The sequence below is a fragment of the Esox lucius genome, chromosome 11 (genome assembly GCF_011004845.1).
Source record: "Esox lucius isolate fEsoLuc1 chromosome 11, fEsoLuc1.pri, whole genome shotgun sequence".
Taxonomy (NCBI): Eukaryota; Metazoa; Chordata; class Actinopteri; order Esociformes; family Esocidae; genus Esox; species Esox lucius.
The window spans coordinates 9311285-9336209 of record NC_047579.1 but is presented as its reverse complement, the minus strand read 5'-3'; the positions used below and the strand labels follow the sequence as shown (position 1 = coordinate 9336209).

The 24925-nt window shown below is 42.4% G+C and overlaps 1 protein-coding gene across 1 annotated transcript; it reads left to right on the top strand.

Annotated features, from left to right (window-relative positions):
* Positions 1-752: 752 nt before the first annotated feature.
* Positions 753-23143, top strand: LOC114840367 (tripartite motif-containing protein 16-like; the record flags this gene model as incomplete). Its single annotated transcript, XM_034295671.1, has 6 exons — positions 753-757; positions 1058-1207; positions 6575-6748; positions 16107-16280; positions 19618-19664; positions 22620-23143. Coding segments are annotated over exons 1-6 (1074 nt in total), but the record flags the coding sequence as incomplete, so codon positions are not given.
* Positions 23144-24925: the final 1782 nt, after the last annotated feature.

Here is a 24925-nt window from a genome sequence, read left to right as displayed (position 1 = left end):
ATGTAGAAAAACCATATCAGTTGTTATTCAAATCATGATGTCAAAAAAGTGAGTAATGTATGTTTTTATGTCATGCATGTTTTTTTTTCTTATTTGTGACTCAATGGCCTTTATGCCCTGGCATGTGGGACTTCATGCCCTAAACATTTTTGTGACACTGAGGCTCAAATGGCCTTGCTTCTGGTTCACACTCAAGGTGTTCAAAGAATACATGCATCTTTCACTGTCTCTGTAATGGATGCCATAGCTGCCATTTGCTTGCAAATGTAATCCGTGGACAGTTGTTTTATACAAGACGAGGGAGCGTTTTCTTTTCGACCATTGCAATGAAATGCCTATATTTTGCCTGAACGTTTCGAAGTTCTAGCAATGCGATTGCAGTTGTCTGTTTTTGAAAAACCTGTGGTTGGAATTCTACTGACCAAGTACCTGTTTTATGACAAAAACTTTTGACTTGGCAGACCAGTTAGAACTGAGGATGTCAGCATGTCCTGCCCCTTCATTATCTCAGCTGACCACGGGAAAAGTCCTGTATTTTCCGCTTGTTAAACAAGGCTTTTAGTTTACATTTTTATTAGTACACTTTGTTTATTGTCATTCGTGCTACTCTCCTCCTCACACAAACACACACATAAATACTTTTTGTACATCTGCAGATTATTAACTGACAACCGTCAGGAAGTTACATTCTAATGTCAAATTTTGGCAATGCCAGTTTTAAATGTATCCCATGAAGTAAAGTTGATATGACAATGATGTAAGCTATAGAGCAGTGGTGTCAAACACCACGGAGGGACAAGTGTACGCTGTTTTTATTGTTTTTTCCTTTCAATTGGTGCCCAACTGAGACCAAATAGAACCCCCTGAAGAAATATCTTAACTAATTAGTGACCTAATAAACCAATCAAGCACAAGGTGAGAGTGAAAACCTGCAGACACTCGGCCCTCCGTGGATCCAATTTGACACCTCTGCTATTCTAAAGTTATTGTGAACTATTGTTCAGTTTGGGACATCATGATATTCTCTCTCCAGACTGTCAGGTTGTGGAATCACAAAGAGAGGCTGTGCTTCTCTGGTCTCAGCTCTGAAGTCAAACCCCTCACACCTGAAAGAACTGGATCTGAGTAACAATCAGACAGAGGATTCAGGAGTGAAGGACCTATCTGCTGTGCTGAAGGATCCTCAATGTAGACTGGAGACTCTGAGGTGAGAAATAGTAGTTTATTTGTATTTATATTACAACATAGTGATAATTAACATGGCAACAATACAACAGAGGTGTTACACAACTTCAGGGGATTAAAACTGCTGCTGTTTTCAATGGGTGAATCTCCACCAGACCTGAGCTTCCAGCAGGACAATGTCTCCACCCCCCTGGTACAGTACACTGTTCACTGCTAGGGTTGCACATTTGAGACACAAATCAATCAAATGTATTTATAAAGCTCTTCTTACATCATCTGCAATTGTCACAAAGTGCTTTTACAAAACACCCAGCCTGAAACCCCAAGGAGCAAAAAATAACGGTGTTGAATTTCAGTGGCTAGGAAAAAGTCCCTAAGAAGGTAGACATTTAGGAAGTCCCCTTCTGGCTATACCGGAAAACGTCCATGGAAATTAGATTAGATTCAACAGTACAAGTACAGTACAATGAAATGCAGTTAGCATCTAACCAGAAGTACAAATAGAAGAGGGCAGAATATTTACAAGTATTAAGTATAATGTATGTACAAGTGGGATGTATAGAAGTGCAGTGAAATGGCAATTCCATATATGCAATAAATGCAAATTGAAGATGTATGTCCAACTGAAATGCAGGGATAGCAGCAGTGAGGTTCCCGAGGTAGACGTGTATGTAGAAACTCAAAAACCTCCTCACCAGACTTTGTAAAGCAGTGTCAGAGTCCAGTAGTACAAGGAGAGTAGTGCAACAAGGCCCTGAGAGGCAGTACTAAGCGGTGGGTGGGTGGGTGTGGTTAGTGTTGGGGACAGAGTTCAGCAGGGTTACAGTAGTAAAGAATGCTCTCGATTGTGCAGCGGTTAAAGTTCACAAGTATTTTGGAGAACAGGCGGGCCTTCTTCAGCCTCCTCAAAATGTACAGGCACTGCTGAGCCTTTTTGACCAGGGCTTAGGTGTTGAGGGACCAGGAGATTTCCTCTGAGATGTGGACACAGAGGAATTTGAAGCTGGACACACGCTCCACCTCAGTGCCATTGATGAGAACTGGGGTGTGACTGCAGCCTTTAGACTTCCTGTAATCCACAATGAGCTCCTTGGTCTTCTTTGCATTGAGGGCCAGGTTGTTATCAGGGCCACCAGGTACTTGACCTCCTCCCTGTAGGCTGACTCCTCATTGTCACTGATCAGGCCTACCACCATGGTGTCGTCTGTGAACTTGTCGATGGTGTTGGAACTTTGTACAGGAACGCAGTCGTAGGTGAACAGGGAGTACAGGAGGGGGCTCAGCACACAGCCTTGTGGAACACCAATTAACAGGAATGTATGGGAATTAATGGGAATATATGTGAATTAACGGAAACATATGCTAATTAATATTAATGCCAATTAAATGTAGTTGTTTTTTCATTGGTTATATTTTCCATTTAATTTCCAGACAGAAATGTAAATTAAGTAGACATAATTGCAAATAATGAAATCCTTCCAATAGATATAACAAAAACTATTTAGTTACCAGTTAAACTTTAATTAAATGAGTTGACTCTTCACATGGGGTGATTTCATTGAACAACAAAAGAAAGGGAATATTGAATGATTTGTTCCCAATGATCCATTGCATCCCCCAAAAAGGTTTTCAACATACATCTGTGAAATGGTAGTCGAAAAACTAAAGCATTGGTTGTCTTCCTCTCAGACCTCAATGTCTTCTCCCTGTACCTCCTCAATGTCCACTTCTTGAACGTCAGACTCTGAGGCCTTGTTGAGGATGACTCGTTATCAGGCCCAAAAGGTTGTGGCTGATGAGCTATGTAGGCACGACTGCCTTATTGCATCTTCATCCCAAAGCCCTTGCTCGGAAGTGTACTTCGCCAGACTACCAAGACCCTTGCCCTCATCCAGGCCAAGGTGGTGAGAGACAGTGGTGGTGACACCATAGGTCTTGTTGATCTCTGCACCAGACCAGACCTCGTGTGTCGTCGACCCCAGGTTCCTCTCAGCTACCTGGATAGCAGATGAGATGTTACCTGGTATGGACACAATCAGCGTGGCATGATGTCGTGCAGTAGATCTTTCCGCGCCCCGTAAACGTTGTCCTTCGCCTCCATCCTCTCTGTTGGAGGTTGCCTTCTCCATCTCATGGCAGAATCGTCAGGACTATAATTCGTCCAGCTCACAGGAACCCAGCATCCTGTAGACGTGCAGCGCCTAGACGTGCGGCGCCCCAGAGTAGACTCCACTCGTAGCTGTAGGACTGGACAGTCTGTGAGTGTGTGTGTATGAGATCGATCTTATCTCAGCCCACCTCAGAGTTGTCCTTTAAGTCAAACTCAGTCTCTCTGGGCTCCAACAACTCCTCTATTGCCGAATCGCTTTCAAGTGTCCTGTACCTGTCAGTGAATCTTGAGAAGATTAGTGGCAACCACACAGTACACCATCGCAAATATGTCCATTACATTAGCTTGTTGCATCTCGCTGATACATTAGAATCACACACTACCCTATATTTCCAATATCTCTCTACTTTTGTCCAAATAGATTAGAACAGTTGTAATCAGTAACAGTATCGTTAAAACATTAACATTTCTGGTGCTTCTGTTCTTCTAGTGTAGCAAAATAACAATTCCACTCTTTTCTATAGTTGGTTTAACAACCAACACAAAGAACAAAAGAACACAATTTCTCATTTTCCATTACTGTTTCAATAACTCATCAGTTAATATAGTTTGCTTACATTGAAGTACCATTCTCAAAGAGTAGTTCATGAACAATTCTCAGTTCACCATCTAACCAGATCACAGTTGCTGTATAATTTACATCTGATTGTGTTGTATCGGAACTACAATCAAATTCACCATTGTTTCACATAAATATCAAATACCTTATTTCAAATCAAAACATTTCACACCCTCTTAAAGGTCAGCTAACATACTGTAGATCGAAAGAGATCCAATCTCACAAAAAGCCCAGCTTTTGCTACAGATTTTGAAAGGTCTGACCATTACTAACCTAAAGATAAGTCCAATCTCATAGGAAAGAGTGGTGTTATCTTGAGGCCAGACAATAGTAATCAACCTTACACCTCAAAGAAGCATCTGTTAACCATTAACATTCCAATGATTGCCTACTAAGACAGAAATTAAATTAGAATACCCAATTTTGATATTGTCCCCAGTAAGTCTGCTTCTCTTCTAAAGAGTTCAAACAAGGTAAAAACCCATTTCAAACATAAGAAACGTAAGAAATAACAAAATGTGCTCTCTGCATAATGCATGAGATTTAATATGATTACTTCTAATCAAATATCAACAGTAACAATCCCATAGTCACTTACATCCCATCAAATTAGTTATTTCTTATCTAAACCAAGTTAAAATGGTTAGATGTATTCTACTCTACCATGATCGTTAGATTTTGCATAAAACATACTTTTCAAAAACCCAATTAGACAAATTACATTATTCACATAATTTCTTTAAGTACCTATTTAATTTGCTTTGAACTCTAAGTTCAAATCTTTTACATTATAGATAATCATTTCATACAGTCCCCCCCCTGCTTTCATGACAGAGTCAACGGAAAAAGACTCCAAGCTTGAAAGAAGAACCACAACAGGACGGACATGAAAAGAAAATCGATAGTTGGGGGGAATCTAACATTCATCCAGTAAAACGTCGCAAACTGAATATGCAACCAAAACAAATTAAAATGATAAAAACATTCACAAAGAAAATAAAAAAAGAAGAGAGACGCGTCAAATGCTTACAAACATAATCATCCGAGGAGTCTCTAACTCCATACAGGTCAGTCAACCGTATATAAGGTAGGAAAAGGGGTGTGGTAAGATGTTTCCCATCTGTCTTGTGTGATGGCAATTTCGGACAGGATAGGAGAAGATACACAACAGGGGGAGTAAGGTCAGTTGGCCCCTTTGGGTAAACACTACAGTAAACATTATGTCAGGAAGGATAAGGTGGGGGAAGATAGCATTTGACTTGTGTGATAGAACAAAGGGAAAGGTGTTTGATTGACATGAGACAGATGGCAGCATCTTACCACACCCCTTTTCCTATGTAATAAATACTGTCGAAATGATGTTTTTATTTAGAAACTATTCACTGTTACTTTGTAACCTGTATACTTTCTCCTTGCAAGCAAGATTAAAACCGTTTATTGCGCAATTGATTTCTCCTGTCTTACCTACCATTTTCATAGAACTATTTGGACTTTAGAAATTGCCATCACATTTATAACTGACTGTCTGACGTTTGAAGGAGCAGACCATTTGTGATGACTTTGGAAGTACATCTAATTGGAACCATGGAGAGGACTTTTCAGTGAATCGAGCAATTGGCATGAGAGAACTTTGTAACAGTGATAAATTGAAGGATGCATTCAGTGATATGTGTTTATGATGATTTTAACATAAAAGTTTTGCTGTACTATGTTATGATTCTGTATGATGACAATGTGTGATCTTGGAGTTAATACGGAAGGTAATGATCTAGAAGAATGTAAAGGAGGATCCAGACATTTCAGATTTGTTCAGATCTCTAATCACTAAGGGTAATAATATTGACTGGGTCATGTTGTTAAAGAGTACTGTTTTGTTGCAGTCTACATCCTAATGAGTGTACTGTTTAAGGTTTGATACCAAGGTTTGACATGGTATCAAGAGGATGGATTGAACGTCAGAGAGAGCATTCCTTGGATTCGCAAAGTAGAGTGACCCTACTCCCTCGGCACAGTAATATAGCAGTGTAAAACCTTGAGGCTTTGGTTATCATTATCTCCCTATTTGAAACATTCTGGGACTTTGGATTCTTTCACCTGCATTTTGGGTCATTGTGTAGCTCACTGCTGCCTGCAGGATCAGAAATGTTTCCGGTAATTTGTGAGATCTTTGTGTTCAGAATTGCCAAAGATACATAGGCTAATAGGCAATATAATGACTAGCTGAAACAGATTTTACTAGGTTGACTTAGTCCAATAATTGTTGTAGTCCTACTTTCCAGCTTTAGAAACCATTCAAACTAATTGTCATTTCAACCCTCTGATGTCTACAGATCCACCACTTTTTCTCAGTTTATTATCTTTCCTTTTACTCCCCTCCTCACACACACACACACACACACACACACACACACATACACACACACAGACAGACAAACACAACTACCCTTCTTACATCTACAGTGCATTTATAACCTGACAACATTGATGATTTTCTATACAGGCAGATACATTCTAGTGTCATGTTCTGGCAATGTCAGTTTAAATATAATGCCATGAAGTGAATTCTGACAATGATGTAATCTGTAATGATGTAATGATGTCATTCTAAGGTTTTTCTTAACTACTGTTCTATTTGTGACATCATGATAATCTCTCTCCAGACTGTCAGGTTGTGGAATCACAAAGAAAGGCTGTGCTTCTCTGGTCTCAGCTCTGAAGTCAAACCCCTCACACCTGAAAGAGCTGGATCTGAGTAACAATGATCTGAAGGGTTCAGGAGTCAAGCATCTCTCTGCTATGCTGAAGGATCCACAATGTAGACTGGAGACTCTGAGGTGAGTAGACTAATAGTTTGTATTTGTTACACTAGTCCAGAACCCCATACTTGGTCAGTCAGGTTAACTTGGGGTGACAATGTCTCAAAGTGATTTATTTGGTCCCTAGAGTTATATAACTCTGGCCTGGGAGGAATTCGGTAAGGCCATGGAGAAGGACTATCGGCTGCCCTCGAAGAGATTCTGGCAAACCGTCCGGCGCCTCAGGAGAGGGAAACAGTGCCCTACCAACGCTGTTTACAGTAGAGGTGGGCAGCTGTTGACCTCAACTGGGGATGTCGTCGGGCGGTGGAAGGAGTACTTCGAGGATCGCCTCAATCCCGCCGTCACGTCTTCCATTGAGGAAGCAGAGGATGAGGGCTCAGAGGTGGACTCGTCCATCACCCGGGCTGAAGTCACAGAGGTGGTCAAGAAACTCCTCGGTGGCAAGGCACCGGGGGTGGATGAGATCCGCCCTGAGTACCTCAAGTCTCTGGATTTTGTGGGGCTCTCTTGGTTGACACGCCTGTGCAACATCGCATGGCGGTCGGGGACAGTGCCTCTGGGATGGCAGACCGGGGTGGTGGTCCCTCTTTTTAAGAAGGGGGACCGGAGGGTGTGTTCCAACTATAGGGGGATCACACTTCTCAGCCTCCCCGGGAAAGTCTATGCCAGGGTTCTGGAGAGGAGAATATGGCCGATAGTAGAACCTCGGATTCAGGAGGAACAGTGTGGTTTTCGTCCGGGCCGTGGAACACTGGACCAGCTCTATACCCTTTGAGGGTTCATGGGAGTTTGCCCAACCAATCCACATGTGTTTTGTGGATTTGGAGAAGGTATTCAACTGTGTCCCTCGCGGCATCCTGTGGAGAGTGCTTCGGGAATATGGGGTCCTGAGTCCTTTGCTTAGGGCTGTCAGGTCCCTGTACGACCGAAGCAGGAGCTTGGTCCGCATTGCCGGCAGTAAGTCAGACTTGTTCCCAGTGCATGTTGGACTCCGGCAGGGCTGCCCTTTGTCGTTGGTTCTGTTCGTAATTTTTATGGACAGAATTTCTAGGTGCAGCCAGGGGCCGGAGGGTGTCAGGTTTGGGGACCACACGATTTCATCTCTGCTTTTTGCAGATGATGTTGTTGTGTTGGCCCCTTCAAACCAGGACCTTCAGCATGCACTGGGACGGTATGCAGCCGAGTGTGAAGCGGTGGGGAGGAGTTTAAGAATCTAGGGGTCTTGTTCACGAGTGAGGGAAGGATGGAACGGGAGATTGACAGACGGATTGGTGCAGCTTCTGCAGTAATGCGGTGGATGTATCGGTCTGTCGTGGTGAAGAAATCTATGTTCCTACTCTCACCTATGGTCATGAGCTTTGGGTCATGACCGAAAGTTCAAGATCACGGATACAGGCGGCCGAAATGAGCTTTCTCCGCAGGGTGGCTGGGCGATCCCTTAGAGATAGGGTGAAAAGCATAGTAAAAGCTCAGAGTAGAGCCGCTGCTCCTCCACATCGAGAGGGGTCAGCTGAGGCTAGGGGCATCTGCTTCGGATGCCTCCGGAATGCCTTCCTGGGAAGACCCCGGGGAAGACCTAGGACACGCTGGAGGGACTATGTCTCCCGGCTGGCCTGGGAATGCCACGGTGTCCCCCCGGAAGAGCTGGAGGAAGTGTCTGGGGAGAGGGAAGTCTGGGCATCTCTGCTTAGACTGCTGCCCCCGTGACCCGGCCCTGGATAAGCGGAAGATGATGGATGGATGGATGATTAATTTGCTACATGTTATTTAGTTGACATTGAAGTGATAAACATCTTTATTTTTTATGATTCCATAATGCATTGAATGACAGTTTCCTGCTATTTTTAATGACTGTGTGTGGTTCTTATGAGGAGTTCGCAAGTGATTGGGCCTATATTGTCAGTGAATCTGGCAACCCTAGGTATAATGTCAGATTTTGTCAGCTCGTTTGCTAAGGATCTGAACAGTTGAAAATGAAGTAACAAAACATAAAAATGGAACGTAGATATGTCTGCCAATCAGAGGAAAGAAAAGCAATACATTATAAAAAATTTATATAATGATATGTGCTCTTGAGAAACGTCTTTTGTCAAGTTGTTGAGCAGCAGAAGCAAGAGAAAATGGATAGATCTGACTTTAAAATGACAGGAGCAGCATCACAGTTTATAGCAAAAGGGGATTATAGTTATGATCCAGGTCCGAAAGCAGCTAACAGCGAAGTTTTGTAACTGCAGGTATGTTTTGTTGTAGCCTAATAACAATCTTCTGTTCATCATAGTACGTGAAACGTGTGTACATTTTTGGGAGAATAGTATTAAATATTTATATTATCTGCCTATCTTTTAGTTGGGAAATCAAGTAAGGGTGGGGGGAGCCTCCGCGGCTAAGGTTCACACCCATGGGAGAGAAAGCTAAGCTGCTTCACTGGTTCACGGTAACGATATTATCGCGGTATCTATAAAAAAGTTGAGTGAAGAAAATGCTGTTAGTCAAATTAATCTTCACCTTGGTTTAATGTGTTTTTTTTTCTATTTTTTGGTAAATGAATTACACTCAGAATACGAGTGTATGGAGGTGGAGAGAGTCTGTAACCATAACTTTACAAATAAAATAGTGAAAAGGCAACCAGATGAACTGATAAACAGAGGATCCACAAGGCCTAACACCAAGAGGAGTTTTGGAAAAATACAAAACATTTTTGCCTAGTGAATAGGCTACGAAAAGGTATTATTTCAAACACTAGCGTATAGGTCCAGTATATAGGTCCAGTGACCTACAAAAAGAATGGCAAACAGCAGCTGGGGTGAAGTGCACGGCGAGGATGGTTCGAAACAAGCTCCTAGGGGCAGATTTGTCTTTGTGAAGGATGCATGAATCAAGCCAAGTACAAGGTTATCCTGGATCAACCCCTGCTTTTTTTCTGCTGTGACAATGTTCCCCAACTCTGAGAATTGGTTTTTCCAGCAGGACAATGCTCCATAACACCAATCACAAAGTATAGTTAGGACATTACTGATGTAAAAAACAGGTCCCATTTCAAGCAACCATCACTCCCATACCTTATTCTTGACTGATCGTGCTAAATTGCTAATTTGGCACAAAAAAATAATTTCCCATTATTTTAAACACAGCAGAAAGCTATTTGGTTTGTTATATTAAGCTTAATGTTGTCTTTGTGAAAACCGTTAACAATACTGGCATCTGGTCAGGTTTGTCAAACAGGTGTTTGGGCAATGTAATGAGTTACAGGCAGTGACATGAGAACAACCTTTTCAGTGGAAACCACACTATCCATTGATGTTCCAATTAAATGTTTCATTTCATATATCTTATGACACTTTTCATTATCCTGAACATTACTATGGATGCCCTGTTTAAAAATAAATGGTTAGGACTTCCGGTTTGGGCCATGCTGGAGTAGGAAGCACGAGAGACGAGCTCCGACCTAACTTGCTTAGAACTTTCCTTAAAGGTGTTTTTAACGCCGTGGAACTGAACAACGACGGATATTAAAGTGTTACTTAGCCACAAACGTATAATGAGCACCTCTAGACACAAACAATCGACGACGCGGAACACCATTGCTAGCAAGCTAGCTACTATGGCCTCCCCTGCTAACGAATGCTCCTCCAACAACGACGATGGACTCTCCATGGGCCAGCTGGTGGAGGAGCTGTCCAACCAGCGTGCAAGTTTAAGAGAGGACATTTCCATCCTCATTCAGGAATCTGTTGGCCCTTTACAGTCTTCTGTGAACGCTATAAAAGAGACTGTGGATACATTTCAACGCCGCTTGACTGCAACGGAATGCTTAGCGGGAGAGAATTTTGAAAAAATATTCGCAGCAGATGCAGCCATCAAGTCACTGCAAGCGCAGAATACAAAGCTCCTGGATCGCATTGAGGACTTAGAAAACCGCTCTCGCAGATCTAATCTGAGAATTGTAAATGTTCCGGAAGGCAGTGAAGGGGACGAGGATCCTGTAGCGTTCATGTCAAACATGCTGATGGAGATTATGGGCAGAGAGGTGTTTGACTCTGCTCCAACTTTGGAGAGGTCGCACAGAGTGGGCAAAAAGCCTGAACACACTGGAAGGTCCCCTCGGCCGTTTGTGGTATGCTTCCAACGATTCCAGGAAAAGGAGCGAGTGCTGCAATGGGCCAGACGACATGACCTGACATACAAAAATTCTACCCTGAGAATATACCCAGATTTCAGCGTCAGTCTGTCAAGAAGACGTGCGGAATTCAACGACATCAAGCAGGCACTTTACAAAAAGGGAATAAAATTCCAGCTGCTTTACCCAGCCTGCCTGCGAGTCTCTTTCGGAGGGAATACACTTAAATTTGACACACCGGAGGACGCCAAGGCGTTCTACAATCAACAGGTGAAGACCCCAGAATGACCCGACAGTTTGCTTGACAGCTCTGAACTTGTTACGAAGTGGCTGTGTGGCTACTTTGGCTGACTGCCAGCGGCTATTTTTGTCGCCGTTAATTTTTTCGGACCGAACTGTGCTTGAGGAAATGGGTTGTCTTAGCCAACTGGTATAAAAGGATTTAAGCGAACATTTTAAGGTAAATCTGTGTTATGTGAATTTGTTTGTTTGGGACCATTCTATGCTGGGACTTAAGTTATAACTTACCAACTTATGTGGTGGCTAATGTTACACTAAGCAATATATTAATGTTAGCTAACTGTTACAGTTTAACGTTACTATCGTTGCCCAAGCTCACTGCCGGATTAGCCCGTGACGATGTGGCGAATGTTAGACGGCGATATTGATTATCTTGAAACTGTTTTTAGTTTAATTTTTAGAAGGTCAAGGCTCTCTCGCAGGTTAACGGTTTAGTTAAGACACGATGCATCCCCGGAAGATTCAGGATCCAGTAGGGGACCAGCGGTCTGCCTATGTTCTGGAGGCAGACATTGGATATTTTTATGTTATTTTTACTGTTGGGATGGGTTTGATTATTGACACAACTACTTTTTGTTCACTCTGTGTTAAAACAGGTTTTTATACTGCCAAAGGGGATTTTTGTACATTTTGTATGACTATTATTTTGGATGAGTTGTTGACGAACGGCCACCTTTCTGCTGTGGGGTGTACTCTCCACCCCTTCCTCCTCTTCCCTCTCAAGACACATGTCTGATGACACAAATGATAGTAGAGCTGAAGTAAGCGTGTCTTCCACCCGATGTATAAGCTGGAATGTTAAGGGCTTGAACGGGCCGATTAAAAGAGCACGGATATTTTCCCACCTGAAAAAATTAAATGTAGGTGTAGCATTTTTACAAGAAACCCACCTGACCATAGCGGATCAAGTTAGGCTCCGGAAAAACTGGGTTGGACAAACTTTCCATTCTGCGTTTAACACCAAGGCACGGGGAGTGGCAATATTGATCCATAAAAAAATATTGTTTACGCCTTCAAAAACGATCTCTGATCCTCAGGGACGGTTCATAATAGTGTCAGGTTCCTTCTTTAATACCCCAGTCGTACTTATAAGTGTATATGCCCCTAACTGGGATGATGTTGGCTTCATTAACAACTTCATCTCCCTAATTCCGAATCTAGATTCACATAGGCTCATTCTTGCTGGGGATCTGAATACTGTGACTGACCCAGCTATAGATCACTCCAATCCTAAAACTTTAGCACGTTCCAAAATGTCCCAGGCTCTTTGTGATTTCATGGATCAAACTGGCTGTGTGGACCCATGGAGGTTTTTCTACCCACATAAAAAAGAATTCTCTTTCTTTTCACACGTCCATCATACATACAGTAGAATAGATTACTTTTTTATTGATAAAACGCTCCTTCCTTCTGTAAAAAATGTGGAGTACACCGCCATAGTAGAATCAGACCATGCACCTGTGGTTCTTGATTTTCTTTTCTCTCAAAACCTAGCACAGCGCAATAACTGGAGACTGAACACAGCCTTATTGGCAGACAAACAGTTTTGTGAATTTGTATCTAAGGCAATTGATGAGTTTTTGTTGTTCAACAGATCAGACTTAATCTCACCATCTACTTTATGGGAGACATTGAAAGTTGTCATAAGGGGAGAAATTATATCATACTCCATATCACGTAATAAAGCGAGAAAACAGAGAGAGCAGGAACTTGTCAACTATATATAAGAAAAATAGACCACCAGTATTCCTCGGCCCCAACCCCGGAACTATATAAAGACAAAATTGCTCTGAAAACGCAGTACGAGTTGTTATCGACACAAAAAACAGAGAGACACCTCCTCTGGTCAAAAGGGCGCTACTATGAGCATGGGGAAAAAGCAGGCCGCTTGTTAGCTTACCAGTTGAAATGTAATTCAGCATCTCGTATGATCCCAATGATTCGCAGTGGTTCACAGTCAACAATAGATCCAGTGGAAATAAACAATGCTTTTAAAGCATTTTACTCTGACTTGTATACATCTAAATTCCCACAAGATACATCAAACATGTCACAGTTTTTCAATAATCTAGATATCCCTAAAATAGATGTGGCTGTTAGAACTGACTTGGACAAGCCCTTGCGACTTCAAGAAATCTCTGATTCCATCCAGAAAATGCAAAGTGGCAAAACCCCAGGGCCAGACGGCTACCCTGTGGAATTCTACAAGAAATTCTCATCCCAGCTAGCTCCCATCCTTCTGGAAATGTTCAATCATTCATTCATTCAAGCAAACCTACCACAGAGCTTAACAGAGGCCTCTATCTCACTCATTTTGAAACCCGGTAAGGACCCGCTTGAGTGTGGGTCATATCGGCCAATTTCACTCCTAAACACAGATGTAAAGATATTAGCTAAACTCCTTGCCTCAAGATTGGATACTGTAATGCCCCATATAATCTCAAATGACCAAACCGGATTCATGAAGGACCGCCACTCTTTCATAAATATTCGCAAACTCCTGAATGTTGTGCATTCTCCAGCATCCGGGGAGATTCCAGAGGTGGTTGTCTCCCTGGATGCGGAGAAGGCATTTGACAGAATCGAGTGGGGTTATCTGTTTGCCGTCCTCGAAAGATTTGGCTTTGGTTCTAATTTTATTTCTTATATCCGCCTGTTATATACTTCCCCAAAAGCATCAGTGATAACTAACAAATTAGCTTCCCAGCTTTTCCCTCTGTCGAGGGGCACCAGACAGGGCTGTCCCCTCAGCCCACTCCTGTTCGCATTAGCTATAGAACCTCTGTCGATTAAGTTGAGAACATCACACGTCATACACGGGCTCCACAGGATGGGAGTCGAACATAGAATTTCCCTATATGCAGACGATTTATTGCTCTATATATCTGACCCAGTGTCCTGTGTTCCTAATATTGTGGAATTGTTACATATTTTTGGGCTTTTCTCCGGTTACAAATTGAACCTGTCTAAAAGTGAATGTTTTCCACTCAATAATTTGGCTCTTCAGATTTCAGATAATGAACTCCCCTTCCGTATTTCCAAATCTGGCTTTAAATACTTAGGTGTACAGATCACCCGTAACTTCTCTGATCTTTACAAAAAGAATTTCAAACCTCTCATGAGAAAATTAGAATCGGACCTTCAGAGATGGTCAGCCTTATACCTCTCTCTCACAGGTAGAGTTAATTGTATAAAAATGAATGTTTTACCTAGGTTTTTGTATTTGTTTCAGTGTCTCCCAATATTTTTGCCCAAATCCTGTTTTCAGTCTTTAAATAAATTGATCTTTTCCTTTTTGTGGGATGGTAAAAATCCTAGAATCCGGAAAGAATTCCTAGAGAGACCCAAAAACCAGGGTGGTCTAGCACTTCCCAATCTAAGGAATTATTATTGGGCGTCAAACATACAAAAAGTTATTTATTGGTTTCAGTTTCCAGAAAGGGAATGGTGCCAAGTTGAAGGAAACTCCTGTTTATCAACATCTCTCTCCGCTTTAATTACAGCAAAACTACCTTTCTCACCAACACAGTACACTCCAAACCTTGTCGTACGTTCTACTCTCAAAATATGGGCACAATTTAGGCGTCACTTCAAACTTCTCGACTTTTCTATGTGTAGCCCTATTACTAACAACCACCTCTTTCCTGCAGCCAGATTGGACCATACCTTTACACAGTGGCACAGAGTTGGTCTTCGTAGATGTAGTGACTTTTATATGGACGGTCTATTCGGCAGCTTTGATGATCTTGCTGAGAAATTTAAACTACGACGGTCAGATTTATTTAGATATTTCCAGGTCCGTCACTTTATTCAAACATGGTGCTCAACCTTCCCAGCCTTGCCAGTAAATTCGGGGTTGGACAATATCTTACAAACTCCTGTGCAGCATAAAGGGCAGATTTCAAATATATCCAACACAATCTCATCTTTTCAAAAAGTGTCATTAAATAAACTCAGAGCTGATTGGGCTGAAGAACTTGGGATGGAGATATCTGATGCAGCCTGGGACTGCGCTCAGAGTAGAGTTAATGGCACATCCTCCTGTGCCCGCCTTAACTTGATACAATTTAAAGTCTTTCACCGAATTTATTATACGAAATCAAAATTGTCCAAGATATACCCAGACATTGATGACAGATGTGACCGCTGTAATTCTACTTCAGCCGACATGGCTCATATGTTTTGGACTTGTCCAAAGTTAAAAGAATTTTGGTCAACGGTTTGCAAAATTTTAAATGAAGCATTTGGCACGAATGTAAGGCTGAATGCAGAAATGGCCATTTTTGGTGTATTTGTGAGTGAGGTCTCAATGACCACTAACAAGAGAAGCGCATTTGCTTTTGCCTCCCTGTTGGCCCGTAGAAGGATAGTACTGAAGTGGAAATCTCCTGAACCACCATTTTCATCAGTCTGGCTCAACGACCTGATGCTATTCCTGAAATTAGAAAAAATCAAGTATTTCTCTAGAGGTTCGACTGACACGTTCCACAAGATATGGGATCCGTTGTTGTTGTACTTTGAGAGGCTTAACGCCCTCCCCCTAGATAATATAAGGCCCTAACAGCTCTACCCAATACACGCAGTTGCGTTGTCTGATGTGTTTTCCACACGAAATGGGAACTGCTTTCTCCGTCAACCTCATCACATATCCTTATTATTATTTCTTTTCTTTTTTTTTTTTTCTTTTTTTCTATTTTTCTCGCTTTTGTTTTGTTAGTAATGGCAGTATGTGGGTGGGATGGGGTTCATTTTCAAAAAAAAAAAAGAAAAGAAATCAAGACACTGTAACCAAATGCATAGATCTGTATTGTTTTGCCTTTCTTGAATAAAAACATGGTTTAAAAAAATACAAATAATAAATGGTTACCTGGGAGGCAACCCCCCCATTCTGACTGAACTGCCCATTTTAAAGTCCAAAGAATTGTTAATGTAATTAGTTTTGTCAACTCTGTGCAGGTTGTCAGGCTGTCGGGTCACAGAGGAAAGCTGTGCTTCTCTAGCCTCAGCTCTGAAGTCAAACCCCTCACATCTGAAAAAACTGGATCTGAGCTACAATCACCCAGGAGAATCAGGAGTCAAACTGCTCTCTGCTGGACTGAAGGATCCATACTGGAGACTGGAGAAACTCAAGTATGTCCTGTATATGTTTTCTCTATTTTTTGCAAATACAGACCTGCCTACCTGCACTCATTTTGCGTAGCATAAACACACTTTCAAGTTCGAAGTACATGTATGTGCTATCAAGCTGGATAATTGTGAATTTAAGGGAAAACACATTATTATTATTTAAATAAGACTGGACCATCAATGTTAATATTATCAGGCATCAGCTGGTATGTCTTTGTTTTCAACGTTTCTACTCCTGAACAAATGTATCTGTGTAGCCCATTTAGAGTATTTAGACTACATATGATCTCTACAATGGAACGAGGTGGAGCACATTGACTAGCAAGAAAACCTGCAGTGTGTTGGTAGTTCATTCAGTGTGTTGGTAGTTCATTCAGTGTGTTGGTAGTTCATTCAGTGTGTTGGTAGTTAATTCAGTGTGGTGGTAGTTAGTTCAGTGTGGTGGTAGTTAATTCAGTGTGGTGGTAGTTAATTCAGTGTGGTGGTAGTTAGTTCAGTGTGGTGGTAGTTAGTTCAGTGTGGTGGTAGTTAGTTCAGTGTGGGTTAGTTAATTCAGTGTGGGTTAGTTAATTCAGTGTGTTGGTAGTTAATTCAGTGTGGTGGTAGTTAGTTCAGTGTGGGTTAGTTAGCTCAGTGTGGGTTAGTTAGTTTAGTGTGGGTTAGTTAGTTTAGTGTGGTGGTCGTTTGTTCAGTGATCTGGAATTGGGACCAGATTTTACCTCTCACTACCACACATTGTGTCAGATAAATCTCATTGCTTTTCATGATCATAATTCCACACCAGACATTACTCAGCATAAATTACATAACCCAGGAGTGCTTAAATTGCACAAAATAGCTCATAGCTAAAATATCATCAGGTAGGTTACATGAACACTGTAAAAAAGATTGAATGATAGATAAACATTATCTAGGCTCAACAGATAACACTGACACAGATAATAACTAAAGAAACATCAGTGCAAAACAGGGTTTCTCCAATATCTCAATGTAACCCAACAATTACAGCACTGCAAGATTACAGGAGACCATCTCTGTTCCAACAGGGTCTTAACATATAGAATGTGTTATTCCACCAGGTAACAGACCATCTCTGTTCCAACAGGGTCTTAACATATAGAATGTGTTATTCCACCAGGTAACAGACCATCTCTGTTCCAACAGGGTCTTAACATATAGAATGTGTTATTCCACCAGGTCACAGACCATCTATGCTCTAACAGGGTCTTAACATATAGAATGTGTTTTTCCACCAGGTCACAGACCATCTCTGTTCCAACAGGGTCTTAACATATAGAATGTGTTATTCCACCAGGTAACAGACCATCTCTGCTCTAACAGGGTCTTAACATACAGAATGTGTTATTCCACCAGGTCACAGACCATCTCTGCTCTAACAGGGTCTTAACATATAGAATGTGTTTTTCCACCAGGTCACAGACCATCTATGCACTAACAGGGTCTTAACATACAGAATGTGTTATTCTACCAGGTACAGTGGGGAGAACAAGTATTTGATACACTGTTGATTTTGCAGATTTTCCAACTTACAAAGCATATAGAAGTCTGTAATTTTTATCATAGGTACTCTTCAACTGTGAGTGACAGAATCTAAAACAAAAATCCAGAAAATCACATTGTATGATTTTTAAGTAATTAATTTGCATTTTATTGCTTGACATAAGTATTTGATACATCAGAAAAGCAGAACTTAATATTTGGTTCAGAAACCTTTGTTTGCAATTATAGAGATCAAAAGTTTCCTGTAGTTCTTGACCAGGTTTGCACACACTGCAGCAGGGATTTTGGCCCACTCCTCCGTACAGACCTTCTCCAGATCCTTCAGGTTTCGGAGCTGTCTATTGGGTTTGAGATTTTCTATTGGGTTCAGGTCTGGAGACTGGCTAAGCCACTCCAGGACCTTGAGATGCTTCTTACGGAGCCACTCCTTAGTTGCCCTGGCTGTGTGTTTTGGGTCGTTGTCATGCTGGAAGACCCAGCCACGACCCATCTTCAATGCTCTTACAGAGAGAAGGAGGTTGTTGGCCAAGTTCTCGCGATACATGGCCCCATCCATCCTCCCCTCAATACGGTGCAGTCGTCCTGTCCCCTTTGCAGAAAAGCATCCCCAAAGAATTATGCTTCACGGTTGGGATGGTGTTCTCGGGGTTGTACTCATCCTTCTTCCTCCAAACACGCCGAGTGGAGTTTAGACCAAAAAGCTCTATTTTTGTCTCATCAGACCACATGACCTTCTCCCATTCCTCCTCTGGATCATCCAGATGGTCATTGGCAAACATCAGATGGGCTTGGACATGAGCGTGCTTGAGCTGGGGGACCTTGCGTGCGCTGCAGGATTTTAATTCATGACGGCGTAGTGTGTAACTAATGGTTTTCTGTGAGACTGTGGTCCCAGCTCTCTTCAGGTCATTGACCAGGTCCTGCTGTGTAGTTCTGGGCTGATCCCTCACCTTCCTCATCATTATTGATGTCCCACGAGGTGAGATCTTGCATGGAGCCCCAGACGGAGGGAGATTGACCGTCATCTTGAACTTCTTCCATTTTCTAATAATTGCGCCAACAGTTGTTGCCTTCTCACCAAGCTGCTTGCCTGTAGCCTATCCCAGCCTTGTGCAGGTCTACAATTTTATCCCTGATGTCCTTACACAGCTCTCTGGTCTTGGCCATTGTGGAGAGGTTGGAGTCTGTTTGATTGAGTGTTTGGACAGGTGTCTTTTATACAGGTAACGAGTTCAAACAAGTGCAGTTAATACAGGTAATGAGTGGAGAACAGGAGGGCTTCTTAAAGAAAAACTAACAGGTCTGTGAGAGACGGAATTCTTACTGGTTGGTAGGTGATCAATTACTTATGTCATGGAATAAAATGCAAATTAATTATTTAAAAATCATACAATGTGATTTTCTGGATTTTTGTTTTAGATTCCGTCTCTCACAGTTGAAGAGTACCTATGATAAAAATGACAGACCTCTACATGCTCTGTAAGTAGAAAAACCTGCAAAATTGGCAGTGTATCAAATACTTGTTCTCCCCACTGTAGATCATAATTTGATTAATTGTCCAACCCTAATGTAGTGTGTGTATGTTGGGGGAGTGGTGATGTGTGTGTTTGTGTGTGGGGGGAGGTTTGTGTGTGGCGTGTGTGCGCGTATCATGTGGGATGGAAGTTGATATGGGGTTGTGTGTGGTGTATGGTGTGTGTGATGGGAAGGGGGGGGTATATAAAGTGTGTGTTTGGGTTGCAGGTCTATAAGGTGTGTGGTTGTGTGTTTTTATTTGTGTGTCACTGAATGACAGTCTGTTCTTCTGCTTCTTCCACAGTATGGATCATGGTGGAGAGTGGAGGTTGAAATCAGGACCCCAAAAATGTAAGTGATTTATTATACATATACAGCTGGTGTGTTCACAATTTACAGTTAGGTTAGGAAATAATTTGACTAATAGGTTCTGTTAATTTGGTTGTTTATCAAAATATATTAAAGGTACAGTTAAATAATGAATTTGAGTTTAAAGTGCAGTTTTCAGCTTTAATTTGAGGATATTCATATCCAAATTGGAGGAAGGATTTAGGAAATCCAACTTTTTAATATGTAGCCCCGTCTTTTTCAAGTGACCAAAAGTAATTGGACAATTGACTCAAAAGCTGTTTAATGGACAGGTGTGGGCTATTCCTTCATTATTTCTGTTGCTGTGATCCCACAACATGTGGTCAAATGAGCTCTCAATGCAAGTGTAACAGGCCATCCTTAGGCTGTATAAAATATCATCCATCAGAGAGATAGCAGGAAGATTAGGAGTGGTCAAATCAACAGTTACATTATGAGAAAAAGAGAACACACTGGTGAGCTCTGCAACACAAAAAGGCCTGGATGTCCACAGTGGTGGATGATCGTAGGATCCTTTCATGGAAAAGTAAAACCCCTTCACAAGATCCAGCCAAGTGAAGAACACTCCAGGAGGTAGGCATATTATTATCCAAGTCTACCATAAAGAGAAGACTTCACAAGACCAAACACTAAGGGTTCACCACAAGGTGCAAACCATTCATAACCCTTGTGTCACACCCTGATGTGTTTCACCTGTTGTCTGGTCCCCGCCCCTCACCAGGTGTTCCCGGTTCCCTATTAGCCCTGTGTATTTAAACCCTGTTCTCGGTTTGGCAGTTGCCAGATCGTCTTGTCCCGTACAGTCGTTTCCAGCGTTCAATGTGTTGTATTACCCGCTCTGCCTGTCATTCTCTTCCCCGGTTGCGACCCTTGCCTGTCTTTCGGATTACGAGCCTGCCTGCCCTCTCCTGTACCTTTGACCATCTGACCGCCCGACAACAAACACTGCCTGTCCCCCACCGCGAGCCTGCCTGCCCTCCCCTGTACCTTCGACCATCTGACCGCCCGACAACGAACACTGCCTGTCCCCCACCACGAGCCTGCCCACTACCTGGTTGTTCAATAAATACCTTGGACCGTCCTCCTCTGCCTCTGTGTCCGCATTTGGGTCCCCGCTTGCTCACTGTTGTCTCACCATGAAAATAGAAAGGCCAGATTTTGCCAAAAACACATCTAAAAAAGACAGCCCAGTTCTGGAACAGCATTCTTTGTACATATGAAATGAAGTTCAACCTGTACCAGAATGATGGGAAGAAAAAAGTATGGAGAAGGCTTGGAACGGCTCATGATCCGAAGAATACCACATCATCTGTAAAACACAGTGGAGGCAGTGTGATGGCATGGGCATGCATGCCTTCCAATGGCACTGGGTCACCAGTGTTTATTGATGATGTTACAGAAGCAGCTGGATTAATTCTATGGGGATATATTGTTTTCTCCAATTCAGCCAAATCCAGCAAAGTATATTGGACGTCGCTTCACTTTACAGATGGACAATGACCCAAAACATACTTTGAAAAGCAACCCAGGAGTTTTTTTAAGGCAAGGAATTGGAATTTTCTGCTATGGCCGATTCAATCACCTGATCTCAACCCGATCAAGCATGCATGATCAACCTGCTGAAGAAAAAACTTAAGGCCCATTGGACAAACAACAACTGAAGACAGAAAAGTTCTGTCAAATCATCACAAAGGAGGTGTGGAGTATGAAAAATGTTCACGATTTATACAAATAAGAACTTCTCAGAGTCTGTTATAACAGTTGATTATTTCAAGTTTAATTACGCGGATCCACGAGAACAACCGTCACAATACTGACAGAGAAACATCATGACAGATTGTTCTGACTAAAAAGCATTTCAAGTTTCAAGCTTATATCCTCCTCTAACAGTACAGATGACGGAAGTAGTATTTGCAGATGTACATACAAGGTATAGTAGCCACTACGTTGTAGTTTAAAATGCAGCGTTGCACAAATAGCTCCAGGAGACAGAAAATCATAGAATGTCGGTTGCCCAGATAACCCGGTCAAAGACTGAGATATAACAATCTGGACAGTTACTATATGGGGACTTAAGTTTACTATGCTCTTCCCAATAAGGAATAGATCTCTGTTCACCTGTAGGATGTAAGTAATAATAACCCCCTGCTGTTCAAGAGCTTCCTCCTAGAGAACAGTTTCTGTTCGGTTTTGGCGTTTTATGGCACAGGCAGCAGCCTGTTTCTCTTACTGCTAAAAGGAGCCAAGGCCCTGCTCAGCCCACATTCCATTCATCACTGTCCTGAAAACAAGACACTGGCCTTATAAGTTGGAGACAGAGAGACTAGTTTTTCAGCATATGTGTAATTGATCAAACAATCCTTTCTAATAAGACAATGAATAAAAATGAATGCCAATAAATACATTTTCTACAGAGGAAACCCAGTGTTTGGTGATGTCCGCGCGTTCCAGACTTCAAGCAGTCATTGCCTGCAAAGGATTCTCGACAAAGTATTAAAAATTAAAATAGTATTTATGATTGTGTTCATTTGTCCAATTACATTTGAGCCCCTGAAATAAGTGGACTGTGTATGGAAATGATTGCAATTCCTAAACGTTTCATATGACATTTTTGTTCAATCCCTTGAATTAAAGTCTGCGCTTCAATTGCATCTTGGTTGTTTCATTTAAAATCCCTTATGGTGGCGTATAGAGCCAAAATTGTGAAAATTGTCAGTGTCCAAATTTTTCCGGACCTAACTGTATGTATGTTTGTGTGTACATGTCTGTGTGTGTGTGTATGTGTGTGCATGTTTGTTTCATTAGGATTGTGTGTGTGTTTCAGTGTGTTTTGTCTGAGTGTCTTAATATCCAGTTTATGACCATAAAGAAATAAAACATGCATGTGTGTGTATAATATAAATGATGATGATATTAAGTTTTGGTCTCATCCATCAGATCTCTGTGATCTCACACTGGACCCAAACACAGTAAACATAAACCTCTCTCTGTCTGAGGAGAACAGAAAGGTGACATGGAGGAGAGAGGAGCAGCTGTATCCTGATCACCCAGAGAGATTTGAGGACTGGCCACAGGTGTTGTGTAGAGAGGGTCTGTCTGGACGCTGTTACTGGGAGGTTGAGTTGAGTGGGAGAGGGGCTTGTATAGGAGTGACATATAAAGGAATCAACAGGAGAGGATATGGTGATGACTGTTGTCTTGGATACAATGAAAAGTCGTGGAGTCTGAACTGTGATGGTAACAGTTACTCCGCCAGTCACAATAATAAGACAACTGTCATACCTGTCACCCTCTCAGACCCCCACAGAGTAGGAGTGTATCTGGACTGGCCAGCCGGCACTTTGTCCTTCTACAGGGTCTCCTCTGACACACTGACCCACCTGTACACATTCAACACCACATTCACTGAGCCCCTCTATCCAGGGTTTAGGGTTTATACTGACTCCTCAGTGTCTCTGTGTCAGATGGTCCCTGTGTCAAACACAACATGATATTTCACTCTAATCATGGTCATGTTCAGTAGGACATCGTAGTAAAACACTGACAATAACCCTCTAGTAGTGAGTAAATATATCATAAATGCTGGTCATTACTGTCCATTATAGTCATTTTTGTTTTCAGTGTTAGGTAACGTTAGTTTGGAATTCTGTTGTATGACTGCCCAGCGCTAATACCTGTTTGATTTCGTTTTTTATTATTCTGTTGTCTTTGTGTGACCTTCACTACTTTTCCTTAAATAAATACACTGTGTAAATCTGCAGCTACTCCCAGCTCATCCCTTGTCCCACCATTACAATACTGTTCTGTAAAACCTTCTCATTTGGAAATCATTCATCTGGTTGTTATTGTTTTACATTGGTGTTTCTAAACATTGATAGTGATGTAAAATCAAGGCTTTCTGAGGCATTCAATTCTTTTGTCATATTGGGCTGAAAAAAAAGGCATTTGAACTCACTGCACAGTGGTTTCAGTAATGAATCTCACGTGTTTAATGTTTATATAGACCTCTTTTTCTATGGCATCCTACCAGACTGTGTGGACAGAGAATGCTGTAAATAGTTTATTAAAGACAGACCACCAAAGCCATTGGATTCATGTGACAGTTTACTAACACCAGAAACTTAGTGAACCTCCTCCTGTTAACTTGGCATCTAACCATGAAGAAAGAGAACCATGTAGCACACCAGGTGAACAGAACCTGATAGAAACATGGATAGAAAACACACACACACATCTTCTCCTGTGTTTCAGGGTGTCTCTGTCCCCTCTGATCCAGTGTCTCCTCTCTACCTCCCTCTCCTGTCCCCTCTGATCCAGTGTCTCCTCTCTACTTCCCTCTCCTGTCTCCCCTGATCCAGTGTCTCCTCTCTACCTCCCTCTCCTGTCCCCTCTGATCCAGTGTCTCCTTCTACCTCCCTCTCCTGTCCCCTCTGATCCAGTGTCTCCTCTCTACCTCCCTCTCCTGTCTCCCCTGATCCAGTGTCTCCTCTCTACCTACCTCTCCTGTCCCCTCTGATCCAGTGTCTCCTCTCTACCTCCCTCTCCTGTCTCCCCTGATCCAGTGTCTCCTCTCTACCTCCCTCTCCTGTCCCCTCTGATCCAGTGTCTCCTCTCTACTTCCCTCTCCTGTCTCCCCTGATCCAGTGTCTCCTCTCTACCTCCCTCTCCTGTCCCCTCTGATCCAGTGTCTCCTCTCTACCTCCCTCTCCTGTCCCCTCTGATCCAGTGTCTCCTTTCTACCTCCCTCTCCTGTCCCCTCTGATCCAGTGTCTCCTCTCTACCTCCCTCTCCTGTCCCCTCTGATCCAGTGTCTCCTCTCTACCTCCCTCTCCTGTCCCCTCTGATCCAGTGTCTCCTCTCTACCTCCCTCTCCTGTCCTTTACTCATTTTCCTCTTCTCACTCTGTGCCGGCGTTGCCTCTAATTGGGGATCCTATTTAAGTTGTCTTGTCTCCACTTTGTGTGGATCATTGTTTTTTGCTTGTTGCCCAACAGCCTCAGTTTGTAGCTCTCCTTTTGTTTTGAATTGTTTTGAATCAACCAAATAAAGGGAATGTTCACCTTTCACCACTCTGCATCTTCTGTCCTGCCCCACAGCTGTGACCGAAGGATCCACCATAAGATCCCAATTAGAGGCAAAGCAGGGCAGCTGCCTCTAATTGGGGACAACCGAAACCAAAGTGCAGAGTTGCATAGAGGCATCCCCGCTGTCAGGCCCTGACTATCTCCCCAGAGATTCATAGA